Source organism: Gekko japonicus, unplaced genomic scaffold, assembly GCF_001447785.1.
Source record: "Gekko japonicus isolate JY-2015 unplaced genomic scaffold, Gekko_japonicus_V1.1 scaffold3585, whole genome shotgun sequence".
NCBI classification, from domain to species: Eukaryota; Metazoa; Chordata; class Lepidosauria; order Squamata; family Gekkonidae; genus Gekko; species Gekko japonicus.
In genome coordinates, this window is record NW_015162588.1 from 114,246 (window position 1) to 130,989 (window position 16,744).

Below are 16,744 nucleotides of genomic sequence, written 5' to 3' on the forward strand. Positions count from 1 at the left end.
TCTTGCTTTCGAACTGCTAGGTTGGCAGGAGCTGGAACTAGAGATGGGAGCTCACTCCGTCATGCGGCACACTCAGGTCTCGAACTGCTGAACTACTGACCTTCCACAGCCTGCAGTTCAGCGTCTTAACCACTTGAGCCACCGCAGCTCCTAAGCAAGCATTACAGAAGCTGAAAAGGAATGCAGCAGTCCTGGCAAGCTAGCACCCCACCCCCAACCCTTATGGCAGCATAGCTGACACTAGATATAGGTCAAATCATAAAAAAACCCATTCATACACGTCAGCAACTACCCCCCTAGCATAACCATGGCAACCTGGATCGATATGTTTTGCCGTATGACCTAGGCAAAGGAGAGACTTCTCCAAGGTCTCTTCCCGTGAGAAGAATACTTGGGGCACAACGTAAGTAAGATTACAGCGTCTATTCCCCAGCACTCACACAACAGACACCCCACCCCCCAGGAATGCTACATGAGAAATGAAGGTAAGATTGTAATGGGTACAAGGAAACTAAAGCTAAGCAATAAATGAACAGGCCGCAGAGACATGGAGAGACCTGAGTTTGACGAGCACCTACTTGGCATGCAGAAGGTCCCAGGTTCAATTCCTGATGTTGTACTTCAGTCGCACAGTCGAGTCCGACTCTTCGCGACCCCACGGACCAGATCACGCCAGGCCTTCCGGTCTTCCACCATCCTCTGAAGTTTGCTCAATTTCATGTTCGTTGCATTTTTGACACTGTCTAACCATCTCATCCTTTGCTGTCCATGTCTTCTTTGACCTTCAATCTTTCCCTGATACCTCTAGTTAAAAAGGATCTGGCAGGAGGTGATGTGAAAGACCTCTGCCTGAGACCCTGGAGAGCCGCTGTCCATCTGAGTAGACAATACTTGACCTTGGTCCTGGTCACATGAGCGGGATGATCCACTGCCGAAGGGAGGCAAATTAGAGCCGGTGCAAAAAGAACCACGGGAGCGTGATCCAACGTGCCCCCGCGGCTCCGTGCTCCGGCAGCCGATCACACGTTGTGCAGCAAACCAGCAGTAGTGCGGTTGTGCGCATGCGTGGGACGGGGAATGGCGCTGGCCGTGACGGGCTACCAGCACTTCCCCGACCAGACGCCTGGAGTTGCCGCGCATCATCCGGAAGGTAGTGCGCAAAAGGTAGTACCTTTTAAATGTGCGTTTTCGGGCCGAAGGGCCGGATCCGGGACGGGTGCATGACGCTTCCCAGATGTTGCAGTGTGATCGCGCCCGCTTGATGCGCCCCCGATCCGTCCTTCTTGTGGGGCAAATCCTCCCGTGTGACCGGGGCCCTTGATCGAGGGGCCTACAAGGTATGGCTGAGAAACTTGGAAATGTTCAGTCTGGAGAAGAGGAGGTTGAGGGGGGACATGATTGCCCTCTTTAAGTATTTGAAGGGCTGTCACTTGGAGGAGAGTAGGGAGCTGTTACTGTTGGCAGCAGAGGACTGGACTCGCAATAATGGGTTTTAATTATAGGTGGAAAGATACTGGCTGGTTATTAGGAAAAATGTTTTTTACAGTAAGAGTTGTGCAACAGTGGAATTAACTGCCTAGGGAGATGGTGAACTCCTCCTCACTGGCAGTCTTTAAGCAGCGGCTGGACAAACACATGTCATGGATGCTCTAGGCTAATCCTGCATTGAGCAGGGAATTGGAGTCTATAATTCAGTATGGGGAGCTTCATTTGAATTCAAATAAAAAATGCAAAGACAAAGGCAGAGGTGGGATGAGTTAAGCAGAGAAGAAGAAGAAGAGGAGGAGGAGGAGGAGATTGGATTTATACCCCGCCCTTCACTCAGAGTCTCAGAGCAGCTTACAAACTCCTTTCCCTTCCCCTCCCCACAACAGACACTCTGTGAGGTAGGCGGGGCTGAGAGAGCTCTTTCCAGAACTGTCCTAGAGAGAACAGCTCTTATCAGAACTATGGCTTGCCCAAGGTCATCCAGCAGCTGCAAGTAAAGGAGTGGGGAATCAAACCCGGTTCTTCCAGATTAGAGTCTGCGCACTTCACCACTACACCAAACTGGCTCCTGGACAATGGCCTACAAAGGATGTGTGATCACACAATGCCATGTCAATTTCCACCGGGGGGGGGGGAATAGGCTTGCTTCCCCCCTGCACCAAATGGCATGTCTGACTGTGGCCTTGGAGAGCTCTCCCCGCAAGGTAAAGGTTGCAGGTTCCGCTCCACCATTTGTTACCTACCTCCATCTCTCACTTTTCAGACTATAGCTCATCCACCTACATCAGCCAAAGAGTTCAGATACCGAAGGCAAACAAGACAGATTCACAGAGGTGCGGGACATTATTTATACTAGATTAACACACTTGGATGAAAGGTGTTCAATACAGATAAAAACAGGACACTGACTCAAGCCGTTACTCATTGCACTGAACGGTTGGATTTACTCTGTTCTGCCATCACAGCTAATCTCCACACTACTCAGCCGTCTTCCTTGTCTGAAATACATTTGCATAAAGAACCAACTGTCAGAATGCGATGGCTGCAGAAGAGAGCAGAGATAGAGGGGAGCGGGAATGCCTGCACGCCCTTTGCAGACACGCTCAGGAAGGTACCTTCATGGAGAAAGAGAGATTATTCCAAGACCCCACAGAACAGGCTGATGGGGGGGAAAGGAAGGGGAAAAAAGAGGAAATACCCCCCGAAATGATCATTCTGACCAGCACAAAGTTTGTTATAGCAGTGCATCCCATACTCTTATTTTGAGTTGGTCATAGAATCATAGAATGTTAGAGTTGGAAGGGATCTTGCAGGTCATCTAGTCCAACCCCCTGCACTCTGCAGGAGCATAGCTGAAAGATAGCCCTACATACCTACAACATACCTGAAAGATAGTCGTCCAGCCTCCGCTCGAAAACGTCCAGCGAAGAAGCATCTACCACCTCCCGAGGCAGACTGTTCCACTGCTCAACCACTCTTACAGTTAGGAAGTTTCTCCTGATATATAGCCAGTAGCAACTCCCTTGTAATTTCCACCCATTAGATCTAGTCTTGCAATCCGGAGCAAGAGAGAATAGATCTGCTCCATCCTCTACATGACAGCCCTTCAGATACTTGAAGACTGCAATCCTGTCCCCTCGAAGCCTTCTCTTTCCCAGGCTAAACAGACCCAACTCTTTCAGCCTTTCCTCATAAGACTTGGATTCCAACCCACTCACCATCCTGGTTGCCCTCTTCTGGACACGCTCGAGCTTGTCAACATCCTTCCTAAAATGTGGTGCCCAGAACTGGACACAGGACTCCAGGTGAGGCCTGACCATAGCAGCATAGAGCGGAACTACTGGTCATGTTCACCTCCTGACCTCCAAATTAAGTACAGGCTGGTTTGGTTCAGACACAGCACAAAGCCATAGCTGCTTTCTCCAGGGTAAGCAGTTGGAGACGGCAACATGGTGGGTCCCTCCGACTCTGTTCTAAGTGCCACAGATCCAGCAAATGTAGGTTACAACAAAACATGATTTACTGGTGAAGGCACAGGATCTCGTAAACTCGTGCTTGTATCTGCAAGTCTTTCTGGGCCTCTTGGGGAGGAAGCTATGTTTATAGGCCCACTGCCTGACTATCCGTTGGATATTGTAACTCTGCACGCAAGGGAATCTGGGAGGGAAAGGATTAAGAGGATTCTCTCACTGGGGTACACTTGGCAGTTGCCCCCCCCATTAGTTTGTGCATTTGTGCGCATTCTGTGGAGACTTAAAAAAAACCCATCCAGTTTGCGGCGGGACATGGGCGGGCGCCGGATGCCACGGGATTCCAGCAGAAACGCAATCAGACGCCCGCCCTTGCCCCGCATTTTCCGGAAACTAGCACATCGTATGTACCAGTTTTTTACTCCGCATATTTGGCAAGAAGCCACGGGTTAGCCACGGGTGCACTACGCTTCCCAGATGCTGCGGTGTGTGCCCGGAAAATCTGCCTATCATCCGTATCTTTAGTGTGGCAAATGCTCTGTGTGAACGGGGCCTTGCTCCAGCTCCAAGCCCAGGTAAGAGAGAAGAAGAAGAGAGGTCCCATATAAGATGAAACTGAAGCGGAAGGGAAGGGGAGGGCAACTTCCTTTTATGAGGTGTCGTGGGAGGGGCAGGTAGAGCTGGCCACACCCCCTTGTCACACCTCTTGTTAGTCCATCCCTGAAAACATACCCATTGGGTAGAGGGGGAAAGGGGAGGGGAGCTAGGGAGGGGTCAGTATTGAGAACTAGCAACTTAGACTGGGGACTGGCATCTGGATGAAGAGGAAATGAGTCATCGGGATAGGACCATTGTCTCTTGATGGTCCTAGCTGGGTCGTTGATGGGCGAGCGATCAGTTGCCAAGCAACCGTGTGTCGAGCCTCTTGGTTACATGCAGTTTTGCAGGTAGATGGAGGAAGGGGGGGGAAGGGGGTTGCCTGCGTGTGTCAGAAGGAGCTCCTAATGGCATTTGGAGCTCTTTGTCCTTGTGCCTTGGCATGGCATGGTGCTATGCAGGCGAGGGAACTGGTCCATCTCACAACAGGTAAGAGGGCAGGTAACCTCGGAGACCCACTGGAACAGCAACGCAAAAGGAAGGTTTTCTTCTCTCAGGTGTGCAGTCTCAACTGGCATCACATTGGGTCACCGTGCAGTACAGTCCCCTAAGCATACCTTTGCACAGTCCATTTTTATCACTTATGAATTATAGTCCATAAGAGCACATTAAGTGCCTTGCAGGGCAACAGTTGCCAACCTCCAGGTGGGGCCCGGAGATCTCCTGTGATTTTAACTTATCTTCAGACGATACAGATCAGTCCCCCTGGAGAAAATGGCTGCTTTGGAGGGTACATTTTATAGCACTGTACCCGGCTGAGGTCCCTCCCCAAACCCTGCCCTCACCAGGCTCAAACCCCCCCCCCCAAATCTCCCAGTAATTCCCAATCCAGAGCCGGCCATTTAATCCAGAGTAGCTTTTGGACCGCTTTCTTGCTATCTGATTTTAGAACGTGCAGAGAGCCGGCCATTTTATCCAGAGTAGCTTTTGGACCGCTTTCTTGCTATCTGATTTTAGAACGTGCAGAGAGCCAGCCATTTAATCCAGAGTAGCTTTTGGACCGCTTTCTTGCTATCTGATTTTAGAACGCGCAGAGAGCCGGCCATTTTATCTGGAGTAGCTTTTGGACCGCTTTCTTGCTATCTGATTTTCAAGCACGCAGTGAAACTCATCTAAATCGAGGCTGGAAAATTTCATCAGGGCCTAGCCATGCAAAACAAAACAAACAAAGCGGATCTAATGCGGCTCTCTCCGTCCTTGTGTTGTGCATGAGAAAGAGGAGGTTTTAAATTAATCTAAATTGGGAAACCAATTCCCCAGAGAAACACCGAGCATCCAAGCCATAATGAAATCACTCACTGGGCATTGTCTGCAGTTTAAAAATAAAGGCAGGGGGGGGAAAGGAGGGAGGGAGCCCCTCCCCCCCAATGGCTTTGCACGTTTGACCAGTAAAAAAACACGCATTGGGTCTAACATTAATATACATCAAATACCCAAACAGTATTAATAAGAATATTATAATTCACATGCATGCATTCCATTTACAATCAAAAGGAATATCAATGCAAACTGCCTCCTTGAAGATCATGCACATATGCTTGGAAATATATATTTAGTTAACTAGGCCGGTGCGTCACAGCAGCACGAAACCGATTTTAAAATGCGAATGCAGATTCGACCAGAATCCACTCCAACTGGAACAGTCCTGGACATTCTGGCTGGAAGTCATAGAGGCTTCAACCTCTGTCTCCTCAGCCCCAACAGCTCCATTAGCCAATCAGGGCATAGTTGGTTATTCTCTCTTGCTAGCTGGCAACCAGATAAAGGCGTCTTATACCAGCTGGTCAAGGCCTCCAGGTGCTTTTGATTAATGTTCAGCCCAAACAGGCTGCAACTGACCAGTGTTCCCTCTAAAATGAGTTCATGTGAGCTAGCTCACAGTTTTTTAGCCTCCGGCTCATAGATTTTTGTCTTAGCTCAGGAAGGATGGCTCCAGAGCAAACTAATTCACGCAGCAGCCAAATCGCTCGCAACTTCGCTGTGGAATTCACTGCCACAGGAAGTGGTGGCGGCTACAAGCATGGACGGCTTCAAGAGGGAATTAGATAAGCATATGGAGCAGAGGTCCATCAGTGGCTATTAGCCACAAGGTATAGATAGGGGCTCTGGGGCGAGTGATACTCTGTCTTCTTGGTGCTTGGGTGGGGTCAACAGTGGGAGGGCTTCTAATGTCCTGGCCCCACTGGTGGACCTCCTGATGGCACTGGTATTTCTGGCCACTGTGTGACACAGAGTGTTGGACGGGATGGGCCTTTGGCCTGATACAACATTGGCGTCTCTTATGTTCTTATGTTCTTAATGCCAGGAGCTCACCAAGTAGAATTTTTGTTCACAGGACTCCACAGCTTAGAAAGAGCCTTGCAACTGACCTGTAAAAACTTACAGATTGGTCACAAGCAACAACAGTCTTGAGATCCGTAAGTTCTGATCCTTTCAAGGTCCATCAGTGGCTCTGGTCCCACTGGTGGACCTCCTGATGGCACCTGGTATTTTTGGCCACTGTGTGACACAGAGCGTTGGACTGGATGAGCCACTGGCCTGATCCAGCATTGGCTTCTGTTACATTCTGATGTTCATATGTAGATTTTATACCTCTCAAGTCAAGTATGCCCCAGAGGTGTATCATTATACAGTGCCGTAGGTGTTCATTAGAAAACAGAATGAGGTGCTGGGAAGCTGGTGGTGGTGGGGCGTCCTTTGGATTTAATCTGGTTAGGATCAGTTCCTAGTCTTAGTAACTGCTGTATTTTAAAAAGGCAGTTTTTCACTTTGGCACCGGTGTCATTTATCACCTCCGCACAAGGCCCTGACAGGGTACCCGCCTTGCGATTATGCATAATAGCTGCCCCCTCTGCCACAATTTTTTTTTTTAGCCTCTAAGTTGCTACTGGACTCTTGCTCTTTTCTACTGCTACAGACAGACTAACAGGGCTACTCATCTTGATTTATCTCCAGAAGGAAAGCGTTGGCCAAACCTCTCAGCTCCTCTCACTGCGGCCTGTTACACACACACAGCTTACAGCAGAGAAGCCCAGCAATCGGGCCGTTAAACTTGATTTCGGATTTTGTGCCTGCCGTACGCACTTAACAGGGCTCTTTTTGTAGCAGGAGCTCCTTTGCATATTAGGCGACCCCCCCCCCAATGTAGCCAATCCTCCAAGAGCTTACAGAGCTCTTCTTACAGGGGCTACTGTCAGTTCTTGGAGAATTGGCTGCGTTAGGGGTGTGTCGCCTAATATGCAAAGGAGTTCCTGCTACAGAAAGAGCCCGTATTTATTCTGCAGCTAGAACAACAACAATTAAAAAACCCACAGTTTTTTTTTCTCAGCTGGGGTGGGAACGTCACTCACGATGTGTGTGGGGTAGCATCCAAAGTTTTTTTTTTTTTTTTAAATTGCCCTATTGCATCTGCGCAGTAGCACCAAGTAAGTGCCTTCCATTTAAACCCTCCTGGTTCAGTTCCTTGAATGGCAGGGAACACAAAGGAACACAGGCAAAGGGTTTTTGTGTTTTTTTTTAAATAAAAATCCTGAAACTGACCAAACTATTTTTGACTTTGACTTTGACTAGAGCAGCTGCGATTCGCCACTGCGATTTGCCACTGCGATTCGCCACCGCGAAGCTCCCTTTTCTTTTCACCAAGCTCTGGTGGATTCCCTGTTGTGTTATCGGCCACTGTGAAAAATAGAAAAGCGTCACCACCCTCCTCCACCACCACCTCGTTTCATTGCCACACAAGCACCATTTTGAATTTCTCTGAAATTATTTTCCTCATAGCGTAATTTTTTAAAAAATAAGTGGCACGAGACGAGCGATAAAACATTAATTCAAATCCACCAGAGGCAAGAGAGTGCACTGCAATGCCAGATCTCCATGCACTCATGGGCAGGAGGCTGGAGAAAGAGAAGGGAGAAGGGGGGGGGAACCCTCCAGCACGACATCTCAGTTGATTTCCAAAAAGGAACTCGGAGGCATTTCCCCACTTCCTGGATCCAAAATCTGTAAATCCAGTTTGCTGCGAGAACGAAAAGAGTGCGCTTGTGCTGGTTCTGGCTGGTCACCATGGATATACTTCACAGTCCAAAAGCAAGTCGAGGAACAGTGCTGAGGGTCAGAATGCCGGGAAATCAGTCAGCGTTTTCAGGAGCGAAGAGTGGAGGCTGGCAGCCGGGACAGGATCTGAGATTGCATGGTTGCATCCGCACCGAGGCAGGTGAGTGTGGTTGCTTATACTCTGATCCTCCCTTCCCTGGGAGGCGACCTGCAAAGACTCACGGCCCCTCACGTTGCCTTTGCGACAGCTGAAGTCTGGCACTCCTCCGTCTCTCCCACACCTCCCAACACTGGCATGCCCTGCATCTGGGACATTCAGGTGAGCTAGGTGGGGACTCCAACCTTGAGGTGCTGGGCCAGGCTCTTCTTCCAACTGCACCTCAAGCTTGTCTTGCTGCACCTCAGATGCTGGAGCCTCTCCTTCCTCAGGTGCTGGCAAAGGTTCCTCTTTGGAGCTGGTTCTGGCTGGGTTGCTCTGTGCCTCTTCTTCGTCTGAGGAATAGTCAGCCTCGGCTGAGCCAGGACCCATGACCGAGCTCATGGCCAAAACACCTTGCAGGCTTGCTGGGTATTTTTTTGATAGGCTGTCTGGGTTAAATCTTTCTTTCCATTTATCCCATGGTCAACAGCTGAGTATTGGTGGTGGCCCCAGTACATGCTGCTGGGCTTGATCAGTGGCACATGTGTTAGCCAAATTGCCTTATGCTATTAATAAACTTGAGGAATTATGAATATTAAATGGCAACAGGCATAAAATATAGGGACATAACCCGTGTATACCAAAGTCAGGATTCCCAGAGCCCATGGATAGACGAGGATACCGGGTTGCTAGAAATATTGGTCTTTTTACTGAATAATTCTCAAGCAAGCACTCACATGGACAATACAGGACTAAGAATACAGAGTTGAAAAGATAGTGGTTTTTGCATGAGCAGGAGTATCGTTGGTGTGTGATACGTTACCTGTCTGTCGAGACACGCAGTGAAAAATAGACAAATGACGGTGGTGGTGAATTGTGAGCCAGTGTCATGCCTGCCCTTGACTCAGCCCCAGAGCCAGCTCCTGACAGCCTAAGAGGGGAGGATTCAGTGCCTTTAAGAGCTGAAGAAGCATCAGGATCTGCACCTACTGTAAGTACTGAGGAGGATACACAGCAATCTGAGTCAACTACAGGACGGTTTGCACCCGGGATTGAGCAGGCCATAAGCAGCTCACCACCTGCATCTCCCCCACCTGTAAGTAGGCTTAGGGTTCAGAGACGTCAGGAGCTGGCTAGCCGACGAAAAGAAGCATGTTCAAGAGGGCAGAGATCCTTGAGCCCTGAGTTTTAACAGCAGCCAGGATCTCGCACAAAGGTGCTAATGAGTTAATGGGCCAGAGCACTATTTAGTAGGGCCTCTGGCCATGAGCAATTTGTGCTGTCAAACTCGTTTGTAGAACCAGAAGCTCTGCATCTTGATTCCTGTTTGACTCTGTGGCTTTTGGACTCGGCATGTGTTTGGATTGCTCTGGCTCCTGACTTCCAGCTTTGAACCTGACCACGCCCTCGGCTTTGTTCCCTGTACTCTGACCTCTGGTAACGTTTGACTACGGCTTTGTCCGGTGTTTTGGGACTTGTTTAATGCTCTGCTGACTGCTCTCCCAGCTGACCTTTGGACTTGTATTGTGACTCCCCCTGTCTGCCTGCCTCCCTGGCTCTACCGTGACAGCCAACCAGCGACACACATGGACTGATTCCAAACCGGACAAGGATGGAATCAACAATGTAGGAAGGGGAAAAGAGAAGATAGAGAACGCAGGGAGAGCTCACCTTAAATAGCCAATTTGTGACCTGAGGCAATGGCCAGGTGGTCACTGGTTCCCAGGAAGTAACAATACTCTGGATGGGTGAAATAAAGGAATTGACAGTTGGGCAATTGAGAGTTGATGGTCGGCAGGGACTGACACTTCTTGGGGAAGGGAGTGAGACAAAGGAGAGGGTAGAGGGATCCAATCACATGGCTGGTCCGCTGCTTCACATCAACAATCCGATGCTTGGCAGAGATGTTCTTTTATATATTTTATTTATTATGCGATTTATCCATGGAAACGTCTTTGGACAGTGCTGGCTCTTCGGCTTTGAAACGGAGATGAGCACCGCAACCCTAGAGTCGGATTCGACTGGCTTTCGAGCAAGGGAACCTTTACCTTTATATCCCGCCCTCCCCTCAGGCTCAGGGCAGCTAACAATAAGGGCTTGAGGCCATGCTTAAAAACAACTAACAACAAGATAAAACAGTACAATAATACAATAATACAGTGAAGTGCTGGTGCTCCAAATGTCCATGATTCCAAGATGGGTTCTGGCAAGATAGACCCAGAACAATGATGCAAGTTCCAAAGCGACGCTGTCATCCAGTCTTCATCCCAGGGCTGTCTAGCACCCTGATGGTATCCACACCTTTATGGCGGTGGTGCGCTGGTGGTCTAGTGGCGGCGGCGGCTCCTACTCAAAGGGCTGGCGGAAGAGCTCCGTCTTGCAGGCCCTGCGGAACTGTGCAAAGTCTCGCAGGGCCCAGATCTCCTCCGGGAGCTCATTCCACCAGGTAGGAGCCACCACCGAAAAGGCCCTTGCCCTGGTTGCCACGAATTTGACGTCCCTGTGGCCCGGGGTAACCAAAAGATGAAGAGCCCCCGACCGTAGTGCCCTTGGGGAATATATGGGGAAAGGCGGTCCCTTAGGTATGCCGGACCCTGGCATCTGCTGGACCCTGTTATTTGGATAGGTGGCAGGAAGGCTTAATAACTTTTTTTGTCTTTAGCTGGGCAACAGTCTTTGTTTGAGAATGGCTGAAGAGGAGGGGAAGGAATGGGCTATGTGGTGGAGAAGAGATCTCTTCGTGGCTTCTGTGCAGGAACGTGGGCCCTCTCTAAGAACATGGATTCCCTTCAGGGTTGCTACTGTCTGTGTTCATGGAGGCCAGGGCTGTGGGTCTGCATCACAGTCCTTGTGTGGACGCAGAAGTACAGGGCAGAAAGCTTCTGTAGTCCCGGGTCCGCATCTGGTTTGGCATACTTCTTTGGCACAAGGCTTCCCTTGGCCACAGTGTAGAGTCCATAGTCCAGCATTGGGCACTTCACGTAGGACCACAGCTCTGTCCATTGCCCCGGGCACATGCTCTTCACAGTCCAGCAATGCAGTGATAAGAATCTACGCCAATTTGGTGTAGTGGTTAAGTGTGCGGACTCTAATCTGGGAGAACCGGGTTTGATTCCCCACTCCTCCACTTGCAGCTGCTGACCTTGGGTCAGTCACAAGCTCTGGCACAGCTGTCCTTGAAAAAGAGCAGTTTGTGTCAGAATTCTCTCAGCCCCACCCACCTCACAGGGTGTCTGTTGTGGGGAGGGGAAGGGAAAGGAGTTTGTAAGCCGCTCTGAGACTACAAGTGAAGGGCGGGGTAGAAATCCAATCTCTTCTCTTCTTCTTCTTCTAATTGTGCTGTCTGAAGTAGCTTCATGGCAACACACAACCCGATGCCGGTCTTTCCCTCCCCCCTCCCTCCCCTTTTCAGAGCTTGCGAAGAGGCTTCCCGGAGAGCTGCCAGAGAAGCATGTTATTATTGGGTGTTGTAAATAAGAAGCAGGAGACTGACCGGTTATGAAGGTGCACAGAGAGTTTATATAGTTATAAAGGTGAATATATACAGGCTATTGAACAGCATGTCGTGCCTTAGTCTATGAGAACTAAGTCCCCACCAGCTTACTAAACTGATAGCTATTATGCTAAACCCCAGCCAATCTCTAACAGGGTGATGCAATCACTAACTCTAACAAGCCCTGAAGAGTAACACCTGCTAGAAAACACCTGGCTGTAATTACATGATTACCAGCATGACAGCTAGGTCTGACAAACAGATCAAACTGATCTATAGTAACTGCTTGCTACCTCTATCACTCTGACATATATCTCAATAGTTATTTCCCCACCCTTTCTTTTCCCCCCTCAGTGATCCAAGGTTAGTGATAGTCTCAGATTGCTACAGTCGTGCAGCTTGTAAAACAAAATTAAAATGTAAAACAACAAGGGGAAAAGTAATCACTGGAACTTGTACACCGAGAGCCCATCGGAAGGTGCGGAGTAGGCAGAATGACCTCGATGTGGGTGGTGGAGTGACCTTTGAGGGGAAGCAAAGGAACATGGGGGGGGGGGTCCAAGGGAATCTCTACACTTTTTAATTACCCTTGGCTTGAAAGTGAAACAAGGGAAAGATTGTTACAAAACCACTCTCAGAACACCCAGGGAAACAGCGACCATAAAGTGAACTGAGCGCTGAAGGGGGGTGGGGGTGGGAATCAATGCAGAATGAAAAAGAAAACCTGCTGGAGATGCATGGCAAAAGCGAGGGGAAACACCTGTGCATAATAGGCCTGTGTCACAGGTTGACTGAGAAACAACTATTTGTTAAAAAAAAACACCTGACTCCTCTTAACCCCATCTATAAGTCCCTATTGTTGGTAGAGGCAGAGGAAAGAGAAAGTTTGATCAGAATTAGTAGTCTCAGAAGTTGCTGTTATCTGTTTGTCTCACAACTGGTGCCATGTCAAAGGGGATGAAATTACGGGGCCATCAAGCAGGATACACATGAAGCTGCCTTCTACGCAATCAGACCTTTGATTCATCAAGGTCAGTATTAGCTACTTAGACGGGCATCAGCTCTCCGGAGTTTTAAGCTGAGATCTTTCATATCACCAGGTTTGATTCCCCACTCCTCGACTTGCACCTGCTGGATGACCTTGGGCAAGCCGTAGCTCTGATAAGAGTTTTCCTTGAAAAAGAGCCATTTCTGTCAAGAGCTCTCTCAGCCCCACCTACCTCACAGGGTGTCTGTTGTGGGGAGGGGGAGGGAAAGGAGTTTGTAAGCCGCTCTGAGACTCCTTTGGGTAGTGAAGGAGTGCGTAGCCCCCCCTCCAATCTCTTCTTTTTCTCCTCCTCCTCCTTTATCCTTTTAACTGGAGATGCCGGGGATCGAACCTGGGACCTTCTGCATGCAAAAAAGGTGCTCTGGCACTGAGTTCCCCCGAAGGAGGATGAAGATGAGGTTGCTATCCTCGAAATATATTTTTAAGAAACCTGCTACAGTCTCAGATCATTAAATTTTTCATCTTCCGTCCTATCAACAATTCTAGCTAGCATAAAGTTTTTATACCTAGCAGAGCCCAGGATAGCAGCTCAAGGCACTAATGAGGCATCGGCTTTAATGCATTACCCTTTGCTCTCTGGAGCTGCAATCTGAAATCCCAGCTGGATATTTAAATTCATGATGAGGGAGCAGTTATTTCTGGATCTCTGACACAAGGACCTTGTTTTCCGAGCGGAGGAGAGAGGTTGCAAATTGCATTCACGCGTCATCAGAGAGGGTGAAAATCCAACAGAACCAACATTATTTTTTTCTCACTGCTCAAGTCCATAGCAACTCTGTTTACTCTGACACTGACTGCTAGCACAGACACCCAGATTGTCGCTCCCCATTAGTTTTGAGGGCGATTTTACCAAAAAACAGAACACCACCCCCGATGTCACCGGGGTGCCTATGTCACTTCCGGGTATCATACGCAGGTCGCGCGATGTCCCCGTCCACTCCCAGAATGCCCCCCTCCAAATCCTTCCACCCGCACAACGATCGAACCTGGCAACCCTAGGGGGTTTCAGCACGAAAGAGAAGGTAGACAGGGGAAATGTTTTCTTCCACTGGTGGACATGCCTGAAGGAAGAAGAAGAAGAGGAAGAGGAAGAGGAGGAGGAGGAGATTGGATTTATACCCTGCCCTTCACTACCTAAAGGTGTCTCAGAGTGGCTTACAAACTCCTTTCCCTTCCCCTCCCCTTACAACAGACACCCTGTGAGGTAGGTGGGGCTGAGAGAGCTCTTTTGAGACTGCTCCTGAGAGAACAGCTCTGACAGAACTATGGCTTGCTCATAGTCATCCAGCAGGTGCAAGTGGAGACATGGGGAATCAAATCCGGTTCTCCCAGATTAGAGTCCGCGCACTTAACCACGACACCAAACTGGCTCTCACGCCTCCACTTTGGATTCTACTCTGTGTATATGCAGTTCACGTCCTGCCTACTGAATGTGCTGGCCTTAGGTAACTGTTGAGAAGATGAACCAAATTTCTCAGGGCGGTGCTTGGGGGGGTTCCCATATCCCTGGATTCTTCTTTCCAGTTTCTCCCCAAATAATGTCAGTGCTACGAACATTCGTGCAGCACCCAGTGCCATTCTAAGCACAGCTACTCCCTTCTGAGGCCGATGAAATTGATAGGCTTAGAAGGGTGCAACTGCTTAGGATGGCACTGACAATTGGCGATGTCCAGGGCTATTTTTGGGCAGGAACGCACAGGAACGGAATTCCTGTTGGGTCCTGAGTTGGCCACACCCAGCAGGAACTCATTAGCATAATAGGCCACACCCAACAGCAGAAACTCATTAGGATTGGCTACAGTAGGGGTGTATGGCCTAACATGCAAAGGAGTCCCTGCTACAAGAAAAGGCCCTGGGTTTTGACAACAAACAAGGTAAACAGAATAAGAAGGGAAAGGTGGGTGTGGCTGGATGACCACACTTTTGGCAACACGGCCCTGCAGCCTAATATGCTAATGAACTGTGGTGGCAGGGTGTGGCCTAATACGCTAATGAGTTTTAGCTGTTGGGTGTGGCCTGTTATGCTAATGAGTTCCTGCTGGGCTTTTTCTACAAAAAAAGCCCTGGCGATGTCCCTTCACATTCCTCAGGCAACCGCTATGCCGCCCCTCCCCCCTGCTCTTGGCACAGAGGGGACACCCTGGCTGCAACAGGATGGGGTGAAAAATGAACATCCTCGTCGGGGAACAGGGATGGGGGCCCAAGCACACCACTGCACTTCGTGCACTGAAATGTCCCGGGGCACAAACTTCAGATGAGGGCAGCTATTATTATGCATAATTGCAAGGCGGCTGCCCTGTCAGGGCCTTGTGCGGAAGTGATAAATGACACCGGTGCCAAAGTGAAAAACTGCCTTTTTAAAATACAGCCGTTACTAAGACAAGGAACCGATCCTAACTGGATTAAATTCAAAGGACCAACACACACACCCCCCAGCCTCCCAACACTTCATTCTATTTTCTAATGAACACCTACGGCACTGTATAATGATATACCTCTGGGGCATACGTGACTTGAGACATATAAAATCTACATAAGAATGTAAGAACATAAGAGAAGCCATGTTGGGTCAGGCCAATGACCCATCCAGTCCAACATTCTGTGTCACACAGTGGCCAAAACCCAGGTGCCATCAGGAGGGCCACCAGCAGGGCCAGAGCCACCGATGGACCTCTGCTCCATGTGTTAACCTGAGAAGCCCTCCCACTGTTGCCCCCCCCCAAGCACCAAGAATACAGCGCATCACTGCCCCAGACATAAGGGAAGCCATGTTGGATCAGGCCAGTGGTCCATCCAGTCCAACAGTCTGTGTCACACAGTGGCCAAAACCCAGGTGCCATCAGGAGGGCCACCAGCAGGGCCAGAGCCACCGATGGACCTCTGCTCCATGTGTTAACCTGAGAAGCCCTCCCACTGTTGCCCCCCCCCAAGCACCAAGAATACAGCGCATCACTGCCCCAGACATAAGGGAAGCCATGTTGGATCAGGCCAGTGGTCCATCCAGTCCAACAGTCTGTGTCACACAGTGGCCAAAACCCAGGTGCCATCAGGAGGGCCACCAGCAGGGCCAGAGCCACCGATGGACCTCTGCTCCATGTGTTAACCTGAGAAGCCCTCCCACTGTTGCCCTCCAAGCACCAAGAATGCAAATCATCACTGCCCCAAACGTTGTGTTCCATCTATACCTTGTGGCTAACAGCCACGGATGGACCTCTCCTCCATATGTTTATCCAATCCAAATCCAGATCGGCTGAGAGGGGTGGATAGGTGTGTGCCAGGTGATATGAATGCAATGAGCATCCATGATCTGGGGGAGCAAAAAGGGCATATTGTTAGATAATGCTGGAAAGATAGAGCTGGAGAAAGTACAGAGGGCGGTAACCAAGAGGATGAGGGGCTTGGAGCACCTCCCCTAGGAGGGAAGGCTGAAGAGACTGGGACTTTCTAGTTTAGAAAAGAGACAACTAAGGGGGGGCATGATAGAGGTTTATAAAAGGACGCATGTGGTAGAGAGAGTTGACAAAAATATTTTTTCTCCCTTTCCCAAAATACTAGAGCTCGAGGGCATCCAATGAAGCTGATGGGCAGTAGGTCCAGGCAGGGGTCATTTCCCGCAGGAGCGCACGGGAGCGGAGCTCCGGCAGTAAAGAGCCCAGGGGGCGGGCACATGCAACAAGCCCCACCCCCTGCTTCCAGCAGCCCTCAGTCAGAGCAAGAAGCAGCCAGGTAAGTTGCAGAGCCCCCCCCCTCGGCCCCCCAGTCCAAAACAGTCCAGTGGCACCTTCAAGACCAAGTTTTATTCAGGTACAAGCTCTCCCTCCTCTGCGAGGACAGATCTGCACGTCCCCCCCCCCAATAGCTAGCAATCCAAAACAGTCCAGTGGAGCCTGAGTGGT

At 49.8% G+C, this 16,744-nt stretch overlaps 1 protein-coding gene across 1 annotated transcript in view; it reads right to left on the reverse strand.

The window, feature by feature from the left end:
- Positions 1-8,697, reverse strand: part of KIAA1468 (KIAA1468 ortholog) — a 114,225-nt gene extending 105,528 nt beyond the window's left edge. Inside the window, exon 1 of the mRNA XM_015406457.1 lies at positions 8,511-8,697. Coding sequence (XP_015261943.1) covers positions 8,511-8,697 — 187 coding nt within the window. The remainder of the gene's footprint in view (positions 1-8,510) is intronic.
- Positions 8,698-16,744: the final 8,047 nt, after the last annotated feature.